At 48.9% G+C, this 19852-nt stretch overlaps 1 protein-coding gene and 1 pseudogene across 1 annotated transcript; one reads left to right on the forward strand and one right to left on the reverse strand.

The window, feature by feature from the left end:
* Positions 1-5254: 5254 nt before the first annotated feature.
* Positions 5255-12824, forward strand: C1H3orf22 (chromosome 1 C3orf22 homolog). The gene is made up of 3 exons (XM_037827023.1): positions 5255-5343; positions 9966-10097; positions 12635-12824. Exons 1-3 carry the CDS (start codon positions 5255-5257, stop codon positions 12822-12824), a joined length of 411 nt encoding a protein of 136 aa, XP_037682951.1.
* LOC119509458 overlaps positions 6419-19852 on the reverse strand; it is a 34992-nt pseudogene continuing 21558 nt past the window's right edge.

A 19852-nucleotide genomic window follows, 5' to 3' on the forward strand; every position in this document is an offset into this window, starting at 1 on the left:
GAATAGGTTGGTGGCTGAGACAAGCCTGGGGTAGCTGGAGCTTGTCATGGTGTCAGGGGGCTGCCCTGAACTCAAGCAGGGGTCCGTCAGCCCTGCAGGGAAGCAGATTCGGCTGAGGCTGTCTGCAGGGTCATGCCCCATGGCTGAGGAGGGCGGGACAGGCAGGCATGGGATGGGCGTGTGGGGCTCCCAGATTCTGGCTGCTTTCTCTGGTCTGTCTGTCCTTATTTCAGTCACTCCATCCTTTCCAGGACTGTTTGAGGCTGAAGGAGCATAGATTTATTGTCAGACTGTGGGGCTCGGAACCCCACCTCTCCCCCTACTAGCGGTGTGAATGCGGGCAAAGCAGTTAACCTTTGGGAGCCTCAGTTACCTTATCTGGAATATGTGGGTGATGATAGTACGTTCTCCATCAGGAAAAGAAAAATTAAATAAGATTGTGACAAATGCTTAGCCGAGGTCCTCCGGGCTCAGAACAGAGCCTCATCGCCACGAGGCTTCCCCAACAATCAGCCAGGAAATAATCTGCCGGTCTTGGACCCAGGCCCTCACCTGTTGTCTTGTGGGGAAGGAGAGTGGGGAAAGCCAAGGCCAGAAGTTCAGCAGGTCGCCCAAGTTTTAACACTGATAGTTAAGGGTCGAGCTAGGATTTGACCCAAGGCTGTAGCTGCAGGGCTGTGGGACTGGGCCCAGGAACTGGGTCCCATTGTCTCCAAGCCAAGGATCCCCAGTGAGAGCTCACTGATGCTGGCATCACCGGAGCTGCTGTAGAGAGCTTCAGCCTGATGGAGGTGAGGAGGCCTTTTTCTTGGGCTCCAGGAAGACATCTGGGTGGAGCAGAGAGGGGACGGGCCATGAGCAGAGTCGATGGCATTTCTGAGTCTCGGAAAAGGCCCACTTTTCTAGCCCCACCCAAGACCACCTCATCTCCCCTCTCCACCAGTTGGGCCACAAGGCAAGCTAGAACTGCCAGCAGCCAGAGGGTCAAGCTAGAACTGCCAGCAGACCAAAGGGTGGGCCTTCCTGAGAGAGAGGCTCTTGGCTCTAGTCTGGGGCCACCCCTTGGTGGAATGGCAGAGAGTAGCCACTAGCCATATGTGGCCGTTTGACTTCAAAAAAAAAAAAAAAAAAAAATTGTGGCAACATGTATATAACACATTTTCTATTTTAACCATTTTTTTAAGCTTACAATTCAGTGGAATCAATTTCACTCACAATGTTGGGCTACCATCACCACCATCCAATACCAAAACTTTTACTTCACTCCAAACAAACACTGAATTTGCCTCTTCCAGATATTTCATTTAGGTGGACTCCTACAATATCTGTCCTTTGTCTGGCTTCTTTCACTCAGTGTGATATATTCAAGATTCATCCACGTTGTAGCAGGTACTAGAACTTCATTCGTTTTTATGGCTGAATAATATTCCACTGTATGGATATATTGTATTTGGTTTATCCATTCATCCATTGATGGAGACTTGGGTTACTTCCACCTTTTTGTAGCATGCTTCAGAATTTCATTCCTTTTGACAGCTGATAATATTCCATTGTATGGATAGAACACATATTGTTTATCTATTCATTGGTCAATGGACACTTGGGTTGCTTCCACCTTTTGGCTACTGTGAATAATGTTGCAATGAATATTGGGAGGCAAATATTTAAATTTATTAGAATTAAGTGAAATATATAAAACAAGAAGCTCAGTTCTGCAGTCACACTCACTCTCCCCATAGCCATGTGTGGCTTGTAGCTACCCTATTGGGCAGCACAGATCCAGATCTTTCCATCATTGTAGCCAGTTTTATTGCAAAGTGCTGGTCTAGAGAGAAAGGGGAACCATCTGCTCCATACCCAGGCTCCTGTCACTAGAACCCAGCTCTGGTGGCCTGCAGAATTCCTCAGACAAGGAGCTCAGTGTTGTCGCCAGTGGGGTTTCACCTGTGGGCTCCAGAGACTGCATATGGAACCCGAGAGCCAGTCAGCACGGTCTCAGCAAGGTTTAAAGGTGACTTATTGATACATAACTGCTAAGACTACAGGCATACCTCAGAGATATTGGAGGTTCCATTCCAGGCCACTGTGATAAAGCAAGTATTGCAATAATGGGGGTCACACCAATATTTTAATTTCCCAGTGCATATAAAAGTTATGTTCACACTCTACAGTAGTCTATTAAGTGCACAATAGCATTATGTCCAAAAAGACAATGTACAGACCTTAATTAAAATGTGACACAGAGACACGAAGCAAGAACTCACAGTTAGAAAAGTGGTGCCAATAGACTTGCTTGACTCAGGGTTGCCACAAACCTTTAATTTGTAAAATTGTAGCTGCGAGGTGTAATAATGCATAGCCCAATGGAATGAGGTGTGTCTGTACAGTGAAAACACATTAGAACAAGCAGTTAGAGGGTAACTGTCAGGCAGGCAGTTTGATGGCAAATGAAGCACCAGGGGTTAAATTTCAACCCAGTCTCAAACCAGCTTCGCTTTATATTCTCCTGGGGCACATTAGAAATGCAGAATCACTCATGCACTGCTGGTAAGTAGGTAAAGTGGTATAGGCACACTGGAAAATAGTTTGGCAGTTTCTCTTAAAACTAACAATGGACTTACCATCTGACCCAGCAATTGCACTCTTGGCTATTTTCCCTGGAGAAATGAAGACTTATTTTCATGCAGGACATTGTATTCAAATGTGTGCAGCAGTTTTATGACTACCCAAATGCCCTTCAATAGATGATGGTTAAACAAACTGTGGTACATCCATAAAGTGGAATACTACTCAGCAAGGAAAAGGATTGAATGACTGATGAAGGCAACTTAGAAGGATCTCAAGAAAATGATGCTGGGTGATAGAAGTTCATCTCAAAAGGATATGTACTGCCTGCTTCTATTTATAAAACATTTGGGAAATAACATAATCACAGAGACAAAAACAGATTAAGGGTTGCCAGGGGTTAGGGATGGGAAGGGTAGGTTTAGCAGCAGAAGGAAGCCTCTCAGTGGTGATACACTTATGTGTCTTAATTGGGTAGTGGTGACTTGAAGTTATACATGTAAAATTGCATAGCGCTATGCACACGTGCACACACACACACAGATAACACACATACACACCACACAAGAGAACATGTACCGATGACATCTGAATAGCTTTATGGGTTGTACCAATGCCAATTTTCTGGTTGTGATATTGGTTTAAGGTTCTGTAGGATGTTTCCTCTGGAGAGGCTGGAGAAAGGGTACATGGAACCTTCCTTGTGCATTTCATTTAACCTCCCAGTAGGGTTTATTAAAGTTAATCTGTAATTATTTCAAAAATATTGATTACTAAAAATAATCTATAATTATTTCAAAATTAAAACTTAAAAAAAAAATACAGATGCCCCAGTGCTACCCCAGAGGAATCAGAACCCCGGGGTGGAGGTCTCTGGCAGTTCCCTATTGCCACAATAATGTGTTTACAAAAAGCGCCGCAAACTACCATGTGTTCCTGCTGCTGAGTCTACAGGTCAGCTGGGCAGTTTCCTTGCCTGGACCCATTTGGGTCAATCCTAGTTGACATGCATTTGCTGTCAGCTGCAGTTGCCAGGTCACCTGGGGCTGGCTGGTCTGGGCTGGCTCTGTCTGTTCTGCCCCGGCTTGTTCATGTGGAGGCTGGGCCGGCACCAAAAATGAGGGGACACGTGCAGGGACTCTTGAGGCTGGGGCTTGGGGTTGGCACAGCGTGATGAACACTCCATTCTACCAGCCAAAGCAAGTCTGAGGGCCTGCCCAGGTCTTAGGGATGGAGAAATAAACTCTGCCTGCTAATGAGTTAGAGAACTTGGGTCATTGTGATTAGTTTTCAGTTGCTCTTGATAGATCCAACTTTTTGGTTATTATTTTGATTGCCTGATGGCTTGTGGTGCCTCTTATGCAAGGGACTAACTTGGCTACATTCAGAATTGGCACCCCCTGACTTCAGGGGCTTTGCAACGAGCAGGAATGAGGAAGGGGCTGGGGGTATGGATCACAGGCTCAGGGCAGAGCAGCCGCCTGTGTATGGCTTAGATGAAGATATCAGTGGAAATGACTTCAAGCCTGGATTTCCCAGGGTGACCACATCCAGGCCACCTGGGCACTCTCTAAAGTCACACCTCAGGTCCTGAAATGACCTGGGCTGTATTTTTAGAGCCCCCTGAGCACAGCCAGGGCTGAGCACCACTGCCCCAGGTAGCAAAAGAAGGCCTGCTCTGCCAGCTTGGGAGGGAGATCCTGCCCTTGGCCATGACCTCCTGTGCCAGAGTCCCCAGACTCCTTGAGGGTAGAAGGGGCGGAGGGAGGCTTCATGTTTGGCTTCCTGGTGATAGGCTGGCGTCTGGCCCCCTGGGTGCCCACGGGGCTCTGCTGGCCATAGCCTTTGACTCTAGCTCAACACACAGTGCCGCAGGGTCTCCCAAGCAAAAGCGGGGGTTGTGTGAACAGAGAGCCCCCCTCCCCCCCAACACACACACCTGTAAGTCCCGGGCAGCAGAAGGACACTGGAGCCAGCTGATGGAGGGTGCTCCCATTCTCAGGGTGGGGATGGGGGGCTCAACTCCAGGTTGGTGAGTGCATGGCCCTCTGGGGAGGGACTGGCCTGGATATTTGGCCCCACAAAGAGTGGGACCCAGAGATAGGGGAGAGTCTGCTCGTGATGGGTGTTGGTAGTGGTCCAGCTTTGCCTCCTGGTTCGTCATGCAGGGGATGTGGTCCCGGGTGAGCATGAGCTGAGGACAGGCATGGCAAGGAGGCTGGGGGTGGACAGGGGTTCCAGAAACTACTGGATCACACACACTTTAGGGGAAAGAGGGCTATTTCTACCAGGAGTGCTGATGGGTAGGTGGGGGTTGTGCCATCCTAATATGGGTATAAAAGGGAAGGGTGGACACCTTTGCGTGATGAACACATGTGAAAAACTCACACAGAAATGCACAAACTAGTGCATGTGTAACTGGTGCACAGGATGGGGAGGCTGGGGGCACTGGGGGACAGGCTGGTATTACCCAGCCCTCATACTGCCCTGTGAGAGAGGCAGGGCCATGCTCCTCTGCCCATTTGCAGGAGAGCATGGCTGCAGTTTTGAGAAATGTTGGTACAGGCCTTGGTCCCTCCCATCACCTCCTCTAGCTAGGCTGGGAGCAAATTCCTTGGGCTCTGTCACACTTCCTCCTTTCTTCTAGCTATGACTGAAAGGCACCTCAGCGCTTAACCCCACTTCCTTGATGGACTCCAAGAAACCCAAGAAGCACCACCAGAGTAAGAAGGATAGGATCAAGGTTCAGGAGAGATTTGCCAGGAAGATTCCATACAGGTACAAGATGCCCAGATCCCGATGGCCAAGTCCAACCTCCCTTGCCTGACCTGGGGTCCCCAGAACTCCCAGGGATCCCCAGGAGACAGGCTGGAGCTGGGAGGGGGTCTGTCTGCTGGGGAATCAGCTGACATTCTGGGGTCCACCTTCTTTGCCCACTCCATTCCAATCTAAGTTGAGGGGTCTCTAGATAGAAGGCTGGGCCCCTTGGGCCTTTCCAAAGTCTTGAGCAGATGCTCCAAGCCTGGCATCCTCCTGGTTCTCTCTTTGGAATCACCTGAGGAGTTGTTTTTGTTAAAATTAAAATACTTTCAAACCTATAGGGCAGTTGCAAAAATAATACAAAACTCATACAGAGAACTCCAAAAAAAACTCTCTCCACCCACCAGATACCAGACCCATCAATTTTAACATTTTTCCATGTTTGCAATATAATCCATCCTTTCTTCCTTCCTTCCTCCCTCCCTCCCTTCCTTTCTTCCCTCTTTCTTTTCTCTCCCACCCCCTCCTTCCTTCCCCTCCTCCCTTTCTCTCTCTCCTCTCCCTTTCCCTATCTATCCATCTATCCATCCATCCCTCCACCACTTATCTATCTCTATATACCTATCTATCCATCCATCCATCCATCCATCCATCCATCCATCCATCCATGCACCCATCTCTCTCTATATATATCTAATTTCTAAACATTTGAGAGGAGGTTGTATATATCATGCTCCTTGAACATTTAATACTTTCATGTACCTTTCCCAAGAACAAGGATATTCACTTATTTAACCACTTTATATACAGTTATCAAGGTTAAGAAATTTAACATTGATATAAAGCTTTCAGTGTATATTCCAATTTTTTCATATGTCTCAATAGCATCCTTTTGTGCCTTTTCCTCCTCCATTATTAGATTTCATCCAGGATCATGTATTGCATTCAATTGTCATTGTCTCTTTAGTTGCTCTTTCTTTTTTTAATTGTGGAAACATACATACAACATAAACTTGCCCACATCAACCACTTGAGCAGTGTTTTTTTTTTTTTATCCCCTACATTTTTTATCCTGTTCATCTCCCTCTTCAGAAGTCACTATTTGTGATTATCTCAAATACTTCCATCCACCCCAGTCTAAGATTACTTGTCTAAACTATCCCAAGTCTGCTTCTACCCTTGCTGCACTGAAATCTTGCTCACAACAGCCATGAATTTTTAAAAAACCTAGTTCATGTCACTCCTCCAAAAGGAATCTTATTTTTAAAGTTAAATCTAAACACGGCCCACAGGACTTTAATAATAACAGATGCTGGTGAATTTCATGTTTCTCACTCACTCTGCTATGTTCCTAGAAGGCTCCAGGAATTCTTGCCCAAAGAACCTCTGACCAATCTCTTAACCAAGATGTAGGCATGTCTTCCTTCTCTGGACATCTAGCACCTATGCCTTCTTTTTCTTCACAGCATGTTGTATACTGCTGCCCCGTCACTACAGAACCCCAGTGGTTGGCACAAAGTAAGAACACAAATACTCAAAATTTTCCAGTAGTCCATGAATAATAGTGCAGTGAATATGAACCTGGAATATTCATAATTATCTCCGGGGGTCACTTGTTATAATACTTGTGATCCACAGATGTGAGCTGGAGACCAAAACTCCATTTCTAAAAGGAACCCAGGTAACAATGTGGCAGGTCCAATGGCTGGACTTTGGGCAAGAGCCTAGACTACTTTCATCCCTCATCTGTCACTACACTATCAATATATGTGAAAGCCACCACACTATATTTATGCAACTTATACTGGGCCCCTCAATACATGGTTTTCAAGATCATAATTTCTTGTATAACTTGCAATCCTGCTTCAATTGCTGAAAACTACTTCTTTTCTCAGCAAATATATATCTATTTAGTTAATATTCCAACTGCAAGTTCTGAGACTTCCATTGTAACAGTAATCACTGCTCCCTTCTTTCCATAAAAATATTTGGGACACTTACCAACTTTTTTCTGTTAAGGCCTACAATCTTCAGGAAAATGCAGATTGCCCAAAAACATTTTTAACGTCTTTTTAACTAAACTTCCACTGTCCCTGCTCACCATAATGAGTCAATTACTCAGGAGATAAGTTTATCATCTCAGGATATATGCCACATACATATGTATATCAGGTATTTTCCACAACAAAATGCATGCTTTACAAATTGTAAAAACAAAATTAGTGGAAGATGAAAATTAAATGATTTGGTCTGCTTTCTCCAAAGGTATCATTTTCTAAATTAAAAATAAAACCAATATTGGCATTTACCAGAATTCAGTATGAATATCCTTATATATCTAGGGAGAATAAGCCATATCTCAAAGATAAATCCATGGAGAGGGTGATATTAAATTTTTAAGTAGTAATAAATTTTTAAATTTATAACAAATTTATTCCATTCATATTTAAAGTCATAATGTTAGTTTTTTAAGTTTTATTTTATATACACAGAGCTAGCATTGCTTCCTTAGTCAGGTATACGTCGTGGAAGATCAAGGAAAATCACTTAGTCCAACTTGATGAAGCTTATATCCTTCGCGTACTGACGGAAACACTGGTGGCACATATTGAGGCCGTATTTCTGGACAGACGGTGCCCGCAAGAGCGGGAACCCTGGCTTAATTTTCGGGGATGGCTCCAGTAGATCTGCTGGTGAGCCATCTTGCTTCCAGGGATGCAACGAGGAAAAAGGGTGAACAGTGTTTTTATAAACACCTACCCACCCAACCCCTCCCCAAGAATCAGATGCAGTTGTTCTGGGGTGGGTGTCAGTAGTTGCAAAGCTCCCCAGTGATTAGGAATCAGCAGAGAGGACAGGCCAGGCAGTGGCCCAGTTACAAAATGCCCTGCCCTGTTGGGGATGGTGGTCTGGCACCCACCATGGGGCCTGCCCCTTGCAGTGAAAAGCTATGGGCCTGGATAAAATGTCATTCCGTTGGAGGGGTCTCACTTCCTGAAAGTCAGCTTAGAGGGAGGGAAAGATCAGGGGGCAGTAGGTGGGGAGGGGAGTGGCACCATGGACCAAAGAGAGTTACAGAGCAGGGGGACGCTCAGGAGCAAGGGGGGTCTGCTTAAGCTTAGAGCCCTCCATTAGACTCTGCCTGATGAAAGAAGTCCCACCTGGTCAAGAGAAAAGCCCCAATCGGTTGATTTAAGCCCTACCAGGTCAATAGAAGCCCCACCTGGTCAAGAAAGAAGCCCTACCTGGTCAAGAGAGAAGCCCCACCTGGTCAAGGGAGACTCTCCTCTTGGTCAATTTAAGCCCCACCTGGTTGATAGAAGCCTGGCCTGGCCAAGATAGAAGACCGACCTGGTCAAGGGAGAAGCCCCATCTGGTCATTAGAAGCCCTGCCTGGGTAAGATAGAAGCCCAGCCTTATCAAGAGAAGGTTGACAGGTATGACTCCATTAAAATCAAGAATTTCCATTCATTAAAGGATGCCACCAAGGGGAGAGAAGGCAAGATCCAGAGTGGAATGTGATACTGGTCACACACCCAACCAAAGGCTCACATCCAGAGAACTACCACAGGTCAATAAAGAAAGACACACCACCACCCAGGAAGGGATGGACAATGCCTTGAACAGAGAACTCACCCAGCAGGAAATGTACCTGCCTGAACCCACTCGGAAGGTGCTCCGCCTCCTTAGTCTCCAGGGAAATGCCAAGTAAAACCGTTTTCACCTACCCGACTGGCAAGAAGGGAAAGGTCTGGCCACACTGAGCCTTGGTGTCCTCCTGTATTGCCAGGGAGCGTGCATAGTGTTCTCCTCTTCTGGAACTCAGTTTGGCAGTCATCCTCTGATGCTCACCCTCCCTCAGATGGGGGCCTGCATGCTGGGTAGTGTTGCTCCCAGGGGCCATGACCTGGAAATGGCCAGTGTGCATGCAGAATGCTAGAATGGATGGATAAATGTAGATGTCTTCACTCTCGGGAGTGCATGGGTCAGCTCTGGATGCTGAGTGGCTTCCCTGGATGCCAGCTGCTGCTGCTCTGATGAGGTCTCTGGAAAGCTGGGGACTTGCAGACTTCTGCATCCCTTCTTTTAGCCCCCACTGCCCTGGCTGCCTCCCCTCCATGCTACCCTGGCTTTCCTGCAGCTCCCTCCCCTGCCCAGGATCTACTCTCCTCCTTCAGGCTGAACACCTCATCCTCACCTCCAGAGGCCCAGCTGATGGCCTTGCACCCCCATCTTGTCAAAATGCTGCAGCCATTGTCATGAGAGGCTAAACGTAGCTAATGGATGCTCTGAAGTATCTGGCTGTTGAATTAAAACATGGGTTGCTGGGGGCCCTCAGGGCTAGGTCATTTGGTCATAGTTCTGGAGCCAGCTGCTTGGGCTCATGCCCATTTCAGCCTCTTTTTAGCATGGGACCTTGGGCAAGGCACTTGACCTATCTATGCCTCAGTTTCCTCATCTGTAACATGGGGGTAATGACACTTACCTCATAGCATGGTTGGGAGTTGATATATGGACTAATATTTGTAAAGCACTCAGAATGGTGACCAGCAGATAGAAAGCCCCGGATGAGCGGAAGTCACTTTTACGAGGCTGGTGGCTGTAGCCCGTTTATGGTGCCAACCATGGGCCTGTTGTAGGTTCACGTGGCTCATGGAGCCCAAACCGAAGCTGCAGCAGCCCTGGGAGGCTTTGACTATTCACAGCTCGCTGAGGGAGCAGCTGCCCTTGCAGAAGATGCTGGTGCCAACGCGGTCCATTCCAGTCCGAGGGTGAGTCCCCTGTGCTGTGGCACAGCCAGGGTTCCTGGGGCTCAGGGTTGGAACAGTCACCACCTCCTGCTCCCCACATGCACATGGCCAGGCCTTCGGTCCAAATTGCAGAGCACCTCCCAGCATGCTCCACCTGAGGACCAGAGGAAATTGAGGCCAGGAATGGGGATAGGGTGGAATGTGTTTCCCACAGCAGGGCAGCTTCTGGGTGAGGCTGCATGGGTCCTGCAGGGTGCATAGGGCTCCCCTGGAGCCGGCCTTGTTGGCCAGGTGGGGAAACAGGCCTGAGAGGGGCAGGAGCTTAGCTGGAATCCTTCCACATGTCAGAGGCAAAGGCAGAAGGAGAGCCAGCAGGTTTTGGGGCTCTCAGGGCAGCCTCCTTGATAGGGCTGCACTGATGATGGAAACACTGGATGAAGAAAAGTATGGGAACCCCAAGGACTGGGCAGCCTCCTGTCCCCATCAGTTACACACAGATGCACACATATGGCCCCATAGAGATCCACACAGAGAAAACTAAAGACACACAGATACATGTGCTCACTCCTAAACAGACAAATAGGGAAACAGAGACTCAGACCAAGGCTGTTGTCTTTTGCTATTGCACACCCGGATGGTGAAACCAGCTTCTTCCGGTTTGCTAATGCTGCCAAAATGGCTTTCACCAAAATGTCTCTGGGCTTCAGTCTCAGCTTCTCTCTCTTGGCATCAGTGCACCTTTGCTTGTTCTTTCAGGGTGTGTCTACGTGTTTGGGGGTCCTCTCTTAGCTTCTCTGGGGCAAACTTGCTGGGCTTCCTCTCTTAACATCTCCAAACATCTTTCTGTCTGAATCTCCAAACATCTCCAAGCATCAGCACTGTGTCAGCTCTTGAGCTCTCTTAAGTACTCCAGTGAACTAATCAAGACCCACCCAGAATGGGTGCGGTCCACATCTCCATGGATATAATTTAATCAAAGGTCTCACCCACAGTTGGGTGAGTCACATCTCCATGGAAACAATCAAAAGATTCCACCCAACAAGATTGGATTGAAAGATCATGGGTTTTCTGGGATCCCTAACAGTTTCAAACCGGCACACGGCTGTCAACATACTAAAGGACTTCCACAACCATTTGGTAGAGCCCCAGCCTCTGGAAGCCCCCCAGCCCCCCAAGGTAGCCCAGCCCCACCCTGACTGCCTTGGTCCCCATCCCCTGTACTTTGCAATTTTATCCAGGAAAGAAAGAATTAATGCAGAGTCTGTTCTGATTGGCCAGTGCCCTGGCGCCTCTCCTCCAGGGCTCCAGGTCCCTCCCCGGGCAGGCAGTGAGCATCAGACTGAAAGAGGGGAGGGGGACAGAGCTGCTGAGGTGGGGTTAGGCTGGGTGGCTGTCCCTGGATATCTCATTCCACTTACGCCAGTGGGATCAGCTGAGCAGGTTATTGACATATGCATCAGGGACTGCGGGAGGCAGCAAGCTCCCCAGAGGGCTTTGAACTTAGGTGTGCAGAGGTGGAAGCAGACAAAGGGAACCAACCAAGGGCGGCGCAGCACCCAGCACCCAGCGACAGTGGGGAGCTGTTAGCTGCTCAGGGCCCGAAGGCGTGGGGAGAGGTGTGTTTCCCACCCACAGCCCCGTGAGCACAGGAGCTGGGCAAGGGGAATGTGTGGTTGTGCAACAAAACTGTGGGGAGTAGGGGGAGAGGCGAGTCCCCTCTCCCCTCCTCCTGTCAGAGGACCTGGGGCAGGGCAGGGCAGAGAAGGATGGAGAAGGGAGGCACCCAGAGAAAACCCAGCTCGGGGAGTGGGAGGCAAAGGAGGGCGTGGGGGTCAGGTGAGAAGCAGGGACCTTGCGGAAGGCAGGTGCTCCAGACAGTGAGGTGACGTGCAAATGTCCTGAGGCGACAGAATACTGTCCCACTTGGGGAATCTGAAGTGCTGTTTCTCAGAACAACTATAATAGGACATAGGCAGGGGGGCAGATCACTGAGGGTGTTAAATGCCAGCACTGAAGCCTGGGAAGCAGGAGGGTAGCATGACCAGAAGTGTGACCTGTATTTAGCTGTTAGAGAAGATGGGTTAGAAGGAGGAGGGGGCAGGTGGTCTGCAGGCACGGGGTGAAGTGAGCGAGTGTGCTGACTAACGTGGGGTGACGGCCATGATTTAGGGAGGAGAGCCTCCTGGCAGGTGCTCAGATGACACACAGTTAGCAGGCAGCAGGGCTGGGGACCATGTGACTATGGGGCTGGGGGCATAGGAGGCATTTAGGGGGGCTGCGAGGTTTCTGGCTCAGATGTCTGGGTGGATGGTGGTGCCACTGACCAAGAAACCCGAGAGTGAGTTAGCAGTGGGCATCCAGGGATAGTCGTGGGCAGCAGGTGGCTCTGGAAGGGTGGGGCCTGGGGGACGTCCAACTGGAGCTGAGATCCCGGTTCGAGCCCTGCCAGACGAGCCCCTGGTAGACCCCTCTGGGCTCTGGTCAAGGTCCTGAGTTGGAAGGGCCATAGCAGATGAGGACAGCCGAGGGTCAGCCAGCGAACTCTGACTCCCATTTAGGCTCGGGGCTCCGGATTTTACAGCACTGCCAAGTCCTTTCCCGCCACGGCCACCGAACAACCTTTGGGAGATCAAGTTGCTGAGCTGCCGATTCCCTGGGCAAGGAGCCCGCGTGCTGTCCCTCCAGCACCCCAGCACCAGCCACCCCACGAGGGAAAAGGTGGCGAAACCTTCCAGATGCTGCTCCTAGAACCCTGGCCTGCCCTGGACTTCCTGGGCAATGGTGACAGAGACCTCCCTGCTGAAGAGTCCCCAGGAACCCACCACACCCTAATAAACTTTACCGGCCCGAGACCCAGGTTCAAATCCCACATCCACTTGGACTCATTAATTTGCCTTTTGGAGCCTCCCGACGTTCTCAGCTCTAGCGTGGGGTGACGATACGGAATCTTCCAGGGTTGGTGTGAGGGCTAAAAGAGAGTGGGAGTGTCACTTCTAGGAATTTATCCCAAAGATGTACTCACACATGTGAGTGACGATATTTGGACAAAGATATGTGCCTTAGTTTCTCAGGACATGGCTTAAAGTAACAGGAATTTATTTCCTCACGATTCTGGAGGCTGAAATTCGAAAATCAAGGTGTTGGCAGGGCCATGCTCCCTCTAACACCTGTAGGGGAGACTCCTTCCTTGCCTGTTCCAGCTTCTGATGTTTGCTGGTGATCCTCGGTGTTCCTTGGCTTGCAGCTGGAGAACTTTAGACTCTGCCTCCATCTCCACGCGGCCTGGTTTTCTGACTTCATCTTCACTTGTCCCTTTCTCCAGTATCTGTGTGTCCAAATTTCTTCTTACAGTGACATCAGTCATACAGTCATAATCCAGTGTGGCCTCACCTTATCACAGCCTCACAGACCCTATTTCTAAATAGGATTTGAACATGCCTTTTTTTGGAGTGGGGGGGTGCAGTTCAACCCATAATATTCATTCCAGCCCTGCTGGAAAGAGCACAAGATTGGAAACCACCGAAATAGCCATTAATAGGGGACCGTTTAAATTATATACTGCATTCAAACCCTGAAATTCAAGTCAGCCATTAAAATGAAGGAGTAGTTATTTATGTACTGATCTGGAACAATCTAGAAAGATATATTAAGGTTTTTTAAAAAGCACAGCAGAAATCTATGTCTCATTCGCTACTGTTTTGTGTAATTGGAAAATGGCGTGTGTGTATGCTTGTGTGTGTGTGTATGTGTGTATGTGTGTGTGTGTGCATATGAGAATGGGGGGCTTGGGGAAAGGACTGGAAGGAGGCATACATTTTCTAAATTTTTAATGCATGGACATAATACTGTAGTGCTCATGCATTACAAATGTAGAAAATAATTTAAAGGGAAGTAATGTGAAATAAAACAGGTATACTCATATCCTGCTGAAAAATTAGAAATTGATATAATCCCTTTGGAATGCATAAGAGCACCAGCATGTAGCAAGATGCCAGCTGAAAATCTGTGGGCTTCTTTTTCCCTCTGTTCTACAAAGAGGGGGATACAAAGTCACCTTGGAGGACTTTGGGAGAGCAAATAAAATCGGGGACACTAAATGTAGTCCTCTCCCTGGAGGAGAGAAGATTGGGGACTCTGGAGATGACACTGGGAGGCTGCCTTTAGTGGTGCAGACAAGTGGCCATATTATCCCAGAAAGTAGAGGGTGTGAGATCCCTTGGGATTAGAGGATTGAAAGGAGGGTCTCCCCTCCCCAGCCCTGGGGAAGGGAAAGGGGACAGAAGTTCCTAGTTGGCAAGAAGCAGACACTGAAATCAGTACTGCGATGGTTGTTGTCTTACTTTCTTGGCTGCTGTGACAAACACCATCCAATGGGTTGGCTCAAACGACAGGACTTTACTGGCTCACAGCTTCCAAGGCTAGAAGGCTTGCATCCTCCTGGGTAGACAGTGTTCTGGCTGCTGGGAAGCCTTGGGGTTCCTTGGCTTTCCTGTCACATGGAGATGTCCTCTCCTTTCTCTTCAGGTTCTGTTGACTTTTGGCTTCCGGCTCCTCCCCATGGATTTCTCTTTTTCTGAATTTCTTCTGCATATAAAGGCCTCCAGTAATCCCATTAAGCCCTCCCTCATTCAGCTGGGCCACATCTTAACTAAACATAACATCTTCAAGGGGTCTTGTCAACAGTGGGTTCTCACCCACAGGAATACGGATTAAGATTAAGAACATGTCTATAAATTGGGGCACATAATTCAATCCACTGCTATGCTCCTTGGGGGTGGGTGCCTGAGGGAAGATGTGGAGGACTGCTGGGATTTGGGACCCTGCAGAAGAACTGCAGAAGCCTGGGTGGGGAAAAGGCTCTCAGAATTGCCCAGACCCAGACGCAGAATCTGATGGCAGAGGCTCAGCTTCTAGCAGGGGCTCCTCGGGCCTGTAGGGCACAGAGACCCCCCACAGACCCTTCTTCTCGGGGTTGGAGCCAGGCTTGTCTCCATTTGGACCATCTAGGTCCCAAAGAGCTTTTCCCCAAAGCTGAAAATTATGCAACTGCAAAAGAATTCATTGACATACGCGTGTATGATACAGGTTAATAGAGAATGGAGATGTGGACTTGGAGTGCAGAATCTTATAAGGGACTTAAATCTGCCTAACTCCTCCTTCCCCCAGAGTTCACCACATCCCCTTCTTCCATATTTTTTTAACAATCCATTGTTTGCTTTTTTAAAAGGTTGCGTTATACTACACACAACTTTTTTTTTCCACTCAACAGCAAATTTTGACAGTCATAATGATAGTACATTTTTCCCAGCTATGTATTATTACACTGTAATTATACCACCATTTGTCGATTGTCTTTCCAACCGACATTTGGACCGTTTCCACTTCTTATCATTATGGACGAATCTGTCCCACATTGCACAGGCACGTTTCCCCAGGAGACAAACTGCTGGTCCAGGATTCTGGAATGTTCACCGGGACCTGCTAATTCCATACTGCCTTCCAGAGTGGTGGCCCACTTTGCACTCTCACGAGCAGCTGAACGGAGCTCCTCTGGATCCACGTTCTCTCCAGGAGAACTTGCTATGCTCCCAGGGTGGTCAGGAAACTGCAGGAGCTGGGCAGGACTCCCCACCATTCCGGCACGTGGGAGCCAAGTTGACTGCACCATTTGTTGCAAAGTTCATTGGTTCCCCGAAATGAGTCATAAAAATGTGCATGGTCTTTAATTAGCAACCCCTCTCTTGAGAGTTTATCCTAGAGACATAACATTAAGGGGAATACAGAAATATCTGTTGGTTCCTGCCTTGTGCTGAGAGCTTGTAGTGCATTATATCCTCAAAGAAGAAAACAAGCCCTCCAGGAAGCCATACATTGCAAAATTCTGAGACATGAGAAACAATCTAAGTGTTTGACAATGGAGGGGGTGTTTAGCAATATTCCCTATGAAAAATTATTCTATAAACATTAAAAATGATCATGTGTAGGCCCATATAGCAACGGGGGGGCCTGTTTGCTGGGCGAGTGAGTGAGGCCATCTGTATCCGCGTTCGCTCTCCAGCTGGGAACATGATGACAGTAAAACACACATCAGCATACGGCAGAAGCCTTCCGGGGAACAGTGTGTTCAGGGGGTGGGACTGAGGGTGCTTTTGTTTGTTAAAAACAGACTCTTCCTTTGGACTCAGAGCTCCGTAAGATGTAGCATGGCCTGTATATTGGCACCACCTCTTTTTAGTACAATGGGACAACATCTAACAGGATTGTAAAAGCTTGTAACCTCTGACTCTTCGATCCCCTTCTGGGAATTTATCCAACCCTCAGTCCTGCTCACTGGCAAGATGATGTGGGTACAGAATATTCATCGCAGTGTCGTTGACAGTAGAGGATGAAAATGAACCTAAGTGCCTAATGCTTAGGTGCGGGATACTGATTACGTGCTTCGACTTGGCGGGCCTGGGCTGGGGGACCTGATCAGCCCCTGGGGAGGGTGGTGGGCACGGGCGACAGCGCCCTCCACTGCCCCCCAGGCCTGAGAAAGTGAGGCCGGAGGCAGGCCCCATTTCCTCACCCAAAATACCACCGTTAGGGGAGGCTTGCCGGAGGGAACCGCCTTTTCCCCACCCCCTTATCTTGCCCGGACACTCCCCGTTGCCAGTGCAACTCCCATCACCACCAGTGCGCATACATTGTTGCCAGACACCGTTGCCAGAGCAACTCCCGCCCCTTTTCAAACTACCTCCGTGCCCTCTTAGAACCAATCCTAACCTCCGCACCCTCTCAGAACCAATCCTAGCCTTTATCCCCTCAGCATTGGCTTGTAACAACCCCCGCCCTCTATGCCAGCCTATATAACCTGTGCTCACCCCTAATAAACGCTCTTGGCTTTACCCCCCTGAATACAGACCCTTTTGCCCTTTTGTTCTACCCCTACTGGAGGAAGAGTGTCTTGTCTTTCCCTTCTCGCCGCCCTCCACACCTTGCACGCCTCCGCCGGGGACCGGGCCCAGTCCCCCGCCTCGCCCTCGCCTCCGGGAAAGAGCCCCCGCCGCCGGTACCCTCCGAGCAACGCCGAGAGCCGAGGGTTCAGCAACCGGCCGCCCCCCCCCCAGACAAATCAACTGCGACCGCACTTAGGGACCTAGCAAAATAAAAGTAGTGTGTCTCTAATGCAGTTAGGGCCAGTTCTGTCAGAGACTGGGCTCCCCAGAAGCGGGAGACAAGGGTGTGAGTGCAAGGGTGTCATCTGGGATGTGGTTCTAGGAAGTAACAGTAGAGAAATAAGGAAAGGAGGATGGGGAAGGGCTGGAAGCCAACCAAGAGGGTGCTATGAGCTGGCTGCCCAGATGGGAGCCTAGGACTCAACCCCACTGGGAATTCTGAGACACAGTGTAGACCACACCTCGGTCTTATCCTACCTGTGGGGTAAAAGAGTTGGGGTATCTCTGCACCCACTTCCGTGAGACATTGGTGAGGGTTGCTTCCGAGTGATGTCCCTCTGCTCAGGCTAAGCAGGTGCTGGTGGTTGGAAGGAACCCAGAGGGAACAGAGTCACAGATACCTACAGCTGGGAGCCTGTTAGCATGTTCTACCTAGAAACGGTTAATGTGGAAGGGAAACGTGTTAGGGTTTGGGTTATGGTTCCCAGCCTCCCTGGTCACTGGGTACAGCAATTAGGCTAGGTGGTGGCCTAATGTCCGGGGAAATGGAATGTAGAAATCACAATGGACATCTTTACAAGGTCGGTGCCCTTATTTTCTGGAACTTTTCGATATTCTGATGCTTGGAAAGTGGAAGCGTGGCTTTCACGAAAGAGAACAACAAAAGAGAAGGAGCCTGGGTCTTCCGTGGCCCCACAAAGCAGCCGCCCCTTCGGTCCTGAACCACCTTCCTCTGGATAAGAGAAATCACCTTGTTTAAACCACGGGTGTTGAGCCTTTATCACAGGGAGCTGCCCTTTTATTTTATTACGGGAATTACGGCATGACTGAAAATGTCAGCAACCCCAAGAGCCGGTGCCTGCTGATCTCTCGGGCTCTTTTTGTGACCCGATGTTCTAGTTTGCTAATGTTGCCGGAATGCACAACACCAGAAATGGATCGGCTTTTATAAAGGGGGTTTATTTGGTTACAAAGTTACAGTCTTAAGGCCATAAAGTGTCCAAGGTAATGCGTCAACAATCGGGTACCTTCACTGGAGGATGGCCAGTGGTGTCCAGAAAACCTCTGTTAGCTGGGAAGGCATGTGGCTGGCATCTGCTCCAAAGTTCTGCTTTCAAAATGGCTTTCTCCCAGGACATTCCTCTCTAGGCTTCAGCTCCTCAAAAATGTCATTCTTAGTTGCTCTTGGGGTGTTTGTCCTCTCAGCTTCTCTGGAGCAAAAGTCTGCTTTCAAAGGCCATCTCCAAAATGTCTCTGTAAGCTGAAGCTCCTCTCTCAGTTCCAGTGCATTCTTCAAAGTGTCCCTCTTGGTTGTAGCAAGCTTGCTCCTTCTGTCTGAGCTTTTATAGTGCTCCAGTGAACAAATCAAAGCCCACGCTAAACGGATGGGGCCACAGCTCCATGGAAATTATCCAGTCAGAGTTATCACCTACAGTTGGGTGGGACACATCTTCATGGAAACAACCTAATCCAAATGTTCTAACTTAATCAACACTAATACGTCTGCCCCCACAAGGTTGCATCAAAGAACATGGCTTTTTCTGGGGGACATAATACATACAAACCGTATACCCAACAACTTGCGCTGTGTGTTGGGCCATTCTTCTACCTCAAGCCCATCCAGCCATTTGCAGAAGCCTCTGGCCAAAATTACAAAACTGAATAATGCATGAAATTGTGTTGTTTCCACGGAACCTGGAATTTATTTTAGCCAAATTTTAAATACTGGAACATGCCTCCCAGGAAGTTGCCTGGATGACAAAGTCACAAAGTAAAACTGGAGAAATAAAATCCCCCAAACTACAAGAAACTAGGAATCATTTTCCTGACAATGAAAGCCCAAACCATAAAATGACTTTTTAACTTATTTTAAATAGGTCTTTACCCAAATCCCTGGTTGGTCACCAGACATTACCTAGTTCTGAGGAAATGAAAAACTGGGAAGTAAAACACAACTGCAAGTAAGTAGAAATGCCATGTTACATTCAGCTCATACTATAAATCTGTTCAGAAATTTCTATAATGTTTGCAGAGAAAATCAGCTTCTCCCCTCTCCCACTGAAAACTTTTCTATGAATATTTATATTGGTCTGAAGAGGGCGCCAAATAAAGAGCCTGCTGGGACGCCCTCCTTCTCAGCCAGCTCTGCAGGGTGTGACCCTATTGTTCTCAGGCCACGGGACCCAGCTGGGACCCTGCTGTGAGGACAGCGACACTGTGGCGCCAGCCAGAAAGGACACAGGGACAGCCAGCCCAGGCAGAATCCCCCCAGGACAGAGAAGCAAGAAGGAAGAAGATGAAGTGGCCCGAGCTGCCCCAGCTCCCTCCAGCTCTCTGCACAGGCCTGGGGGTGGGGTGGAGGTGACCCTGCACAAACAGCAGCGGTGCTGGGCTGCACTGGGGGTGCAGCAGAGAGCAGGACCTCTGAGTGCCTGCAGAGCTGCGTGCATGGGGTGCACCAGTGGGGGAGGGGCAGTGGAGCAGCTGCTTTCACGAGGGAGTGTGTGAAATGCAAGTGTGTGCAAGCAACAAGCGTTGCAATGCCAGTGACAGCTGAGCGAGTGGTACCAGATGGTGTCCCCGGGATGCACCTGAGGAGTGACATCTGGATGAGTGCGT

The sequence above is a fragment of the Choloepus didactylus genome, chromosome 1 (genome assembly GCF_015220235.1).
Source record: "Choloepus didactylus isolate mChoDid1 chromosome 1, mChoDid1.pri, whole genome shotgun sequence".
In the NCBI taxonomy this organism is placed as follows: Eukaryota; Metazoa; Chordata; class Mammalia; order Pilosa; family Megalonychidae; genus Choloepus; species Choloepus didactylus.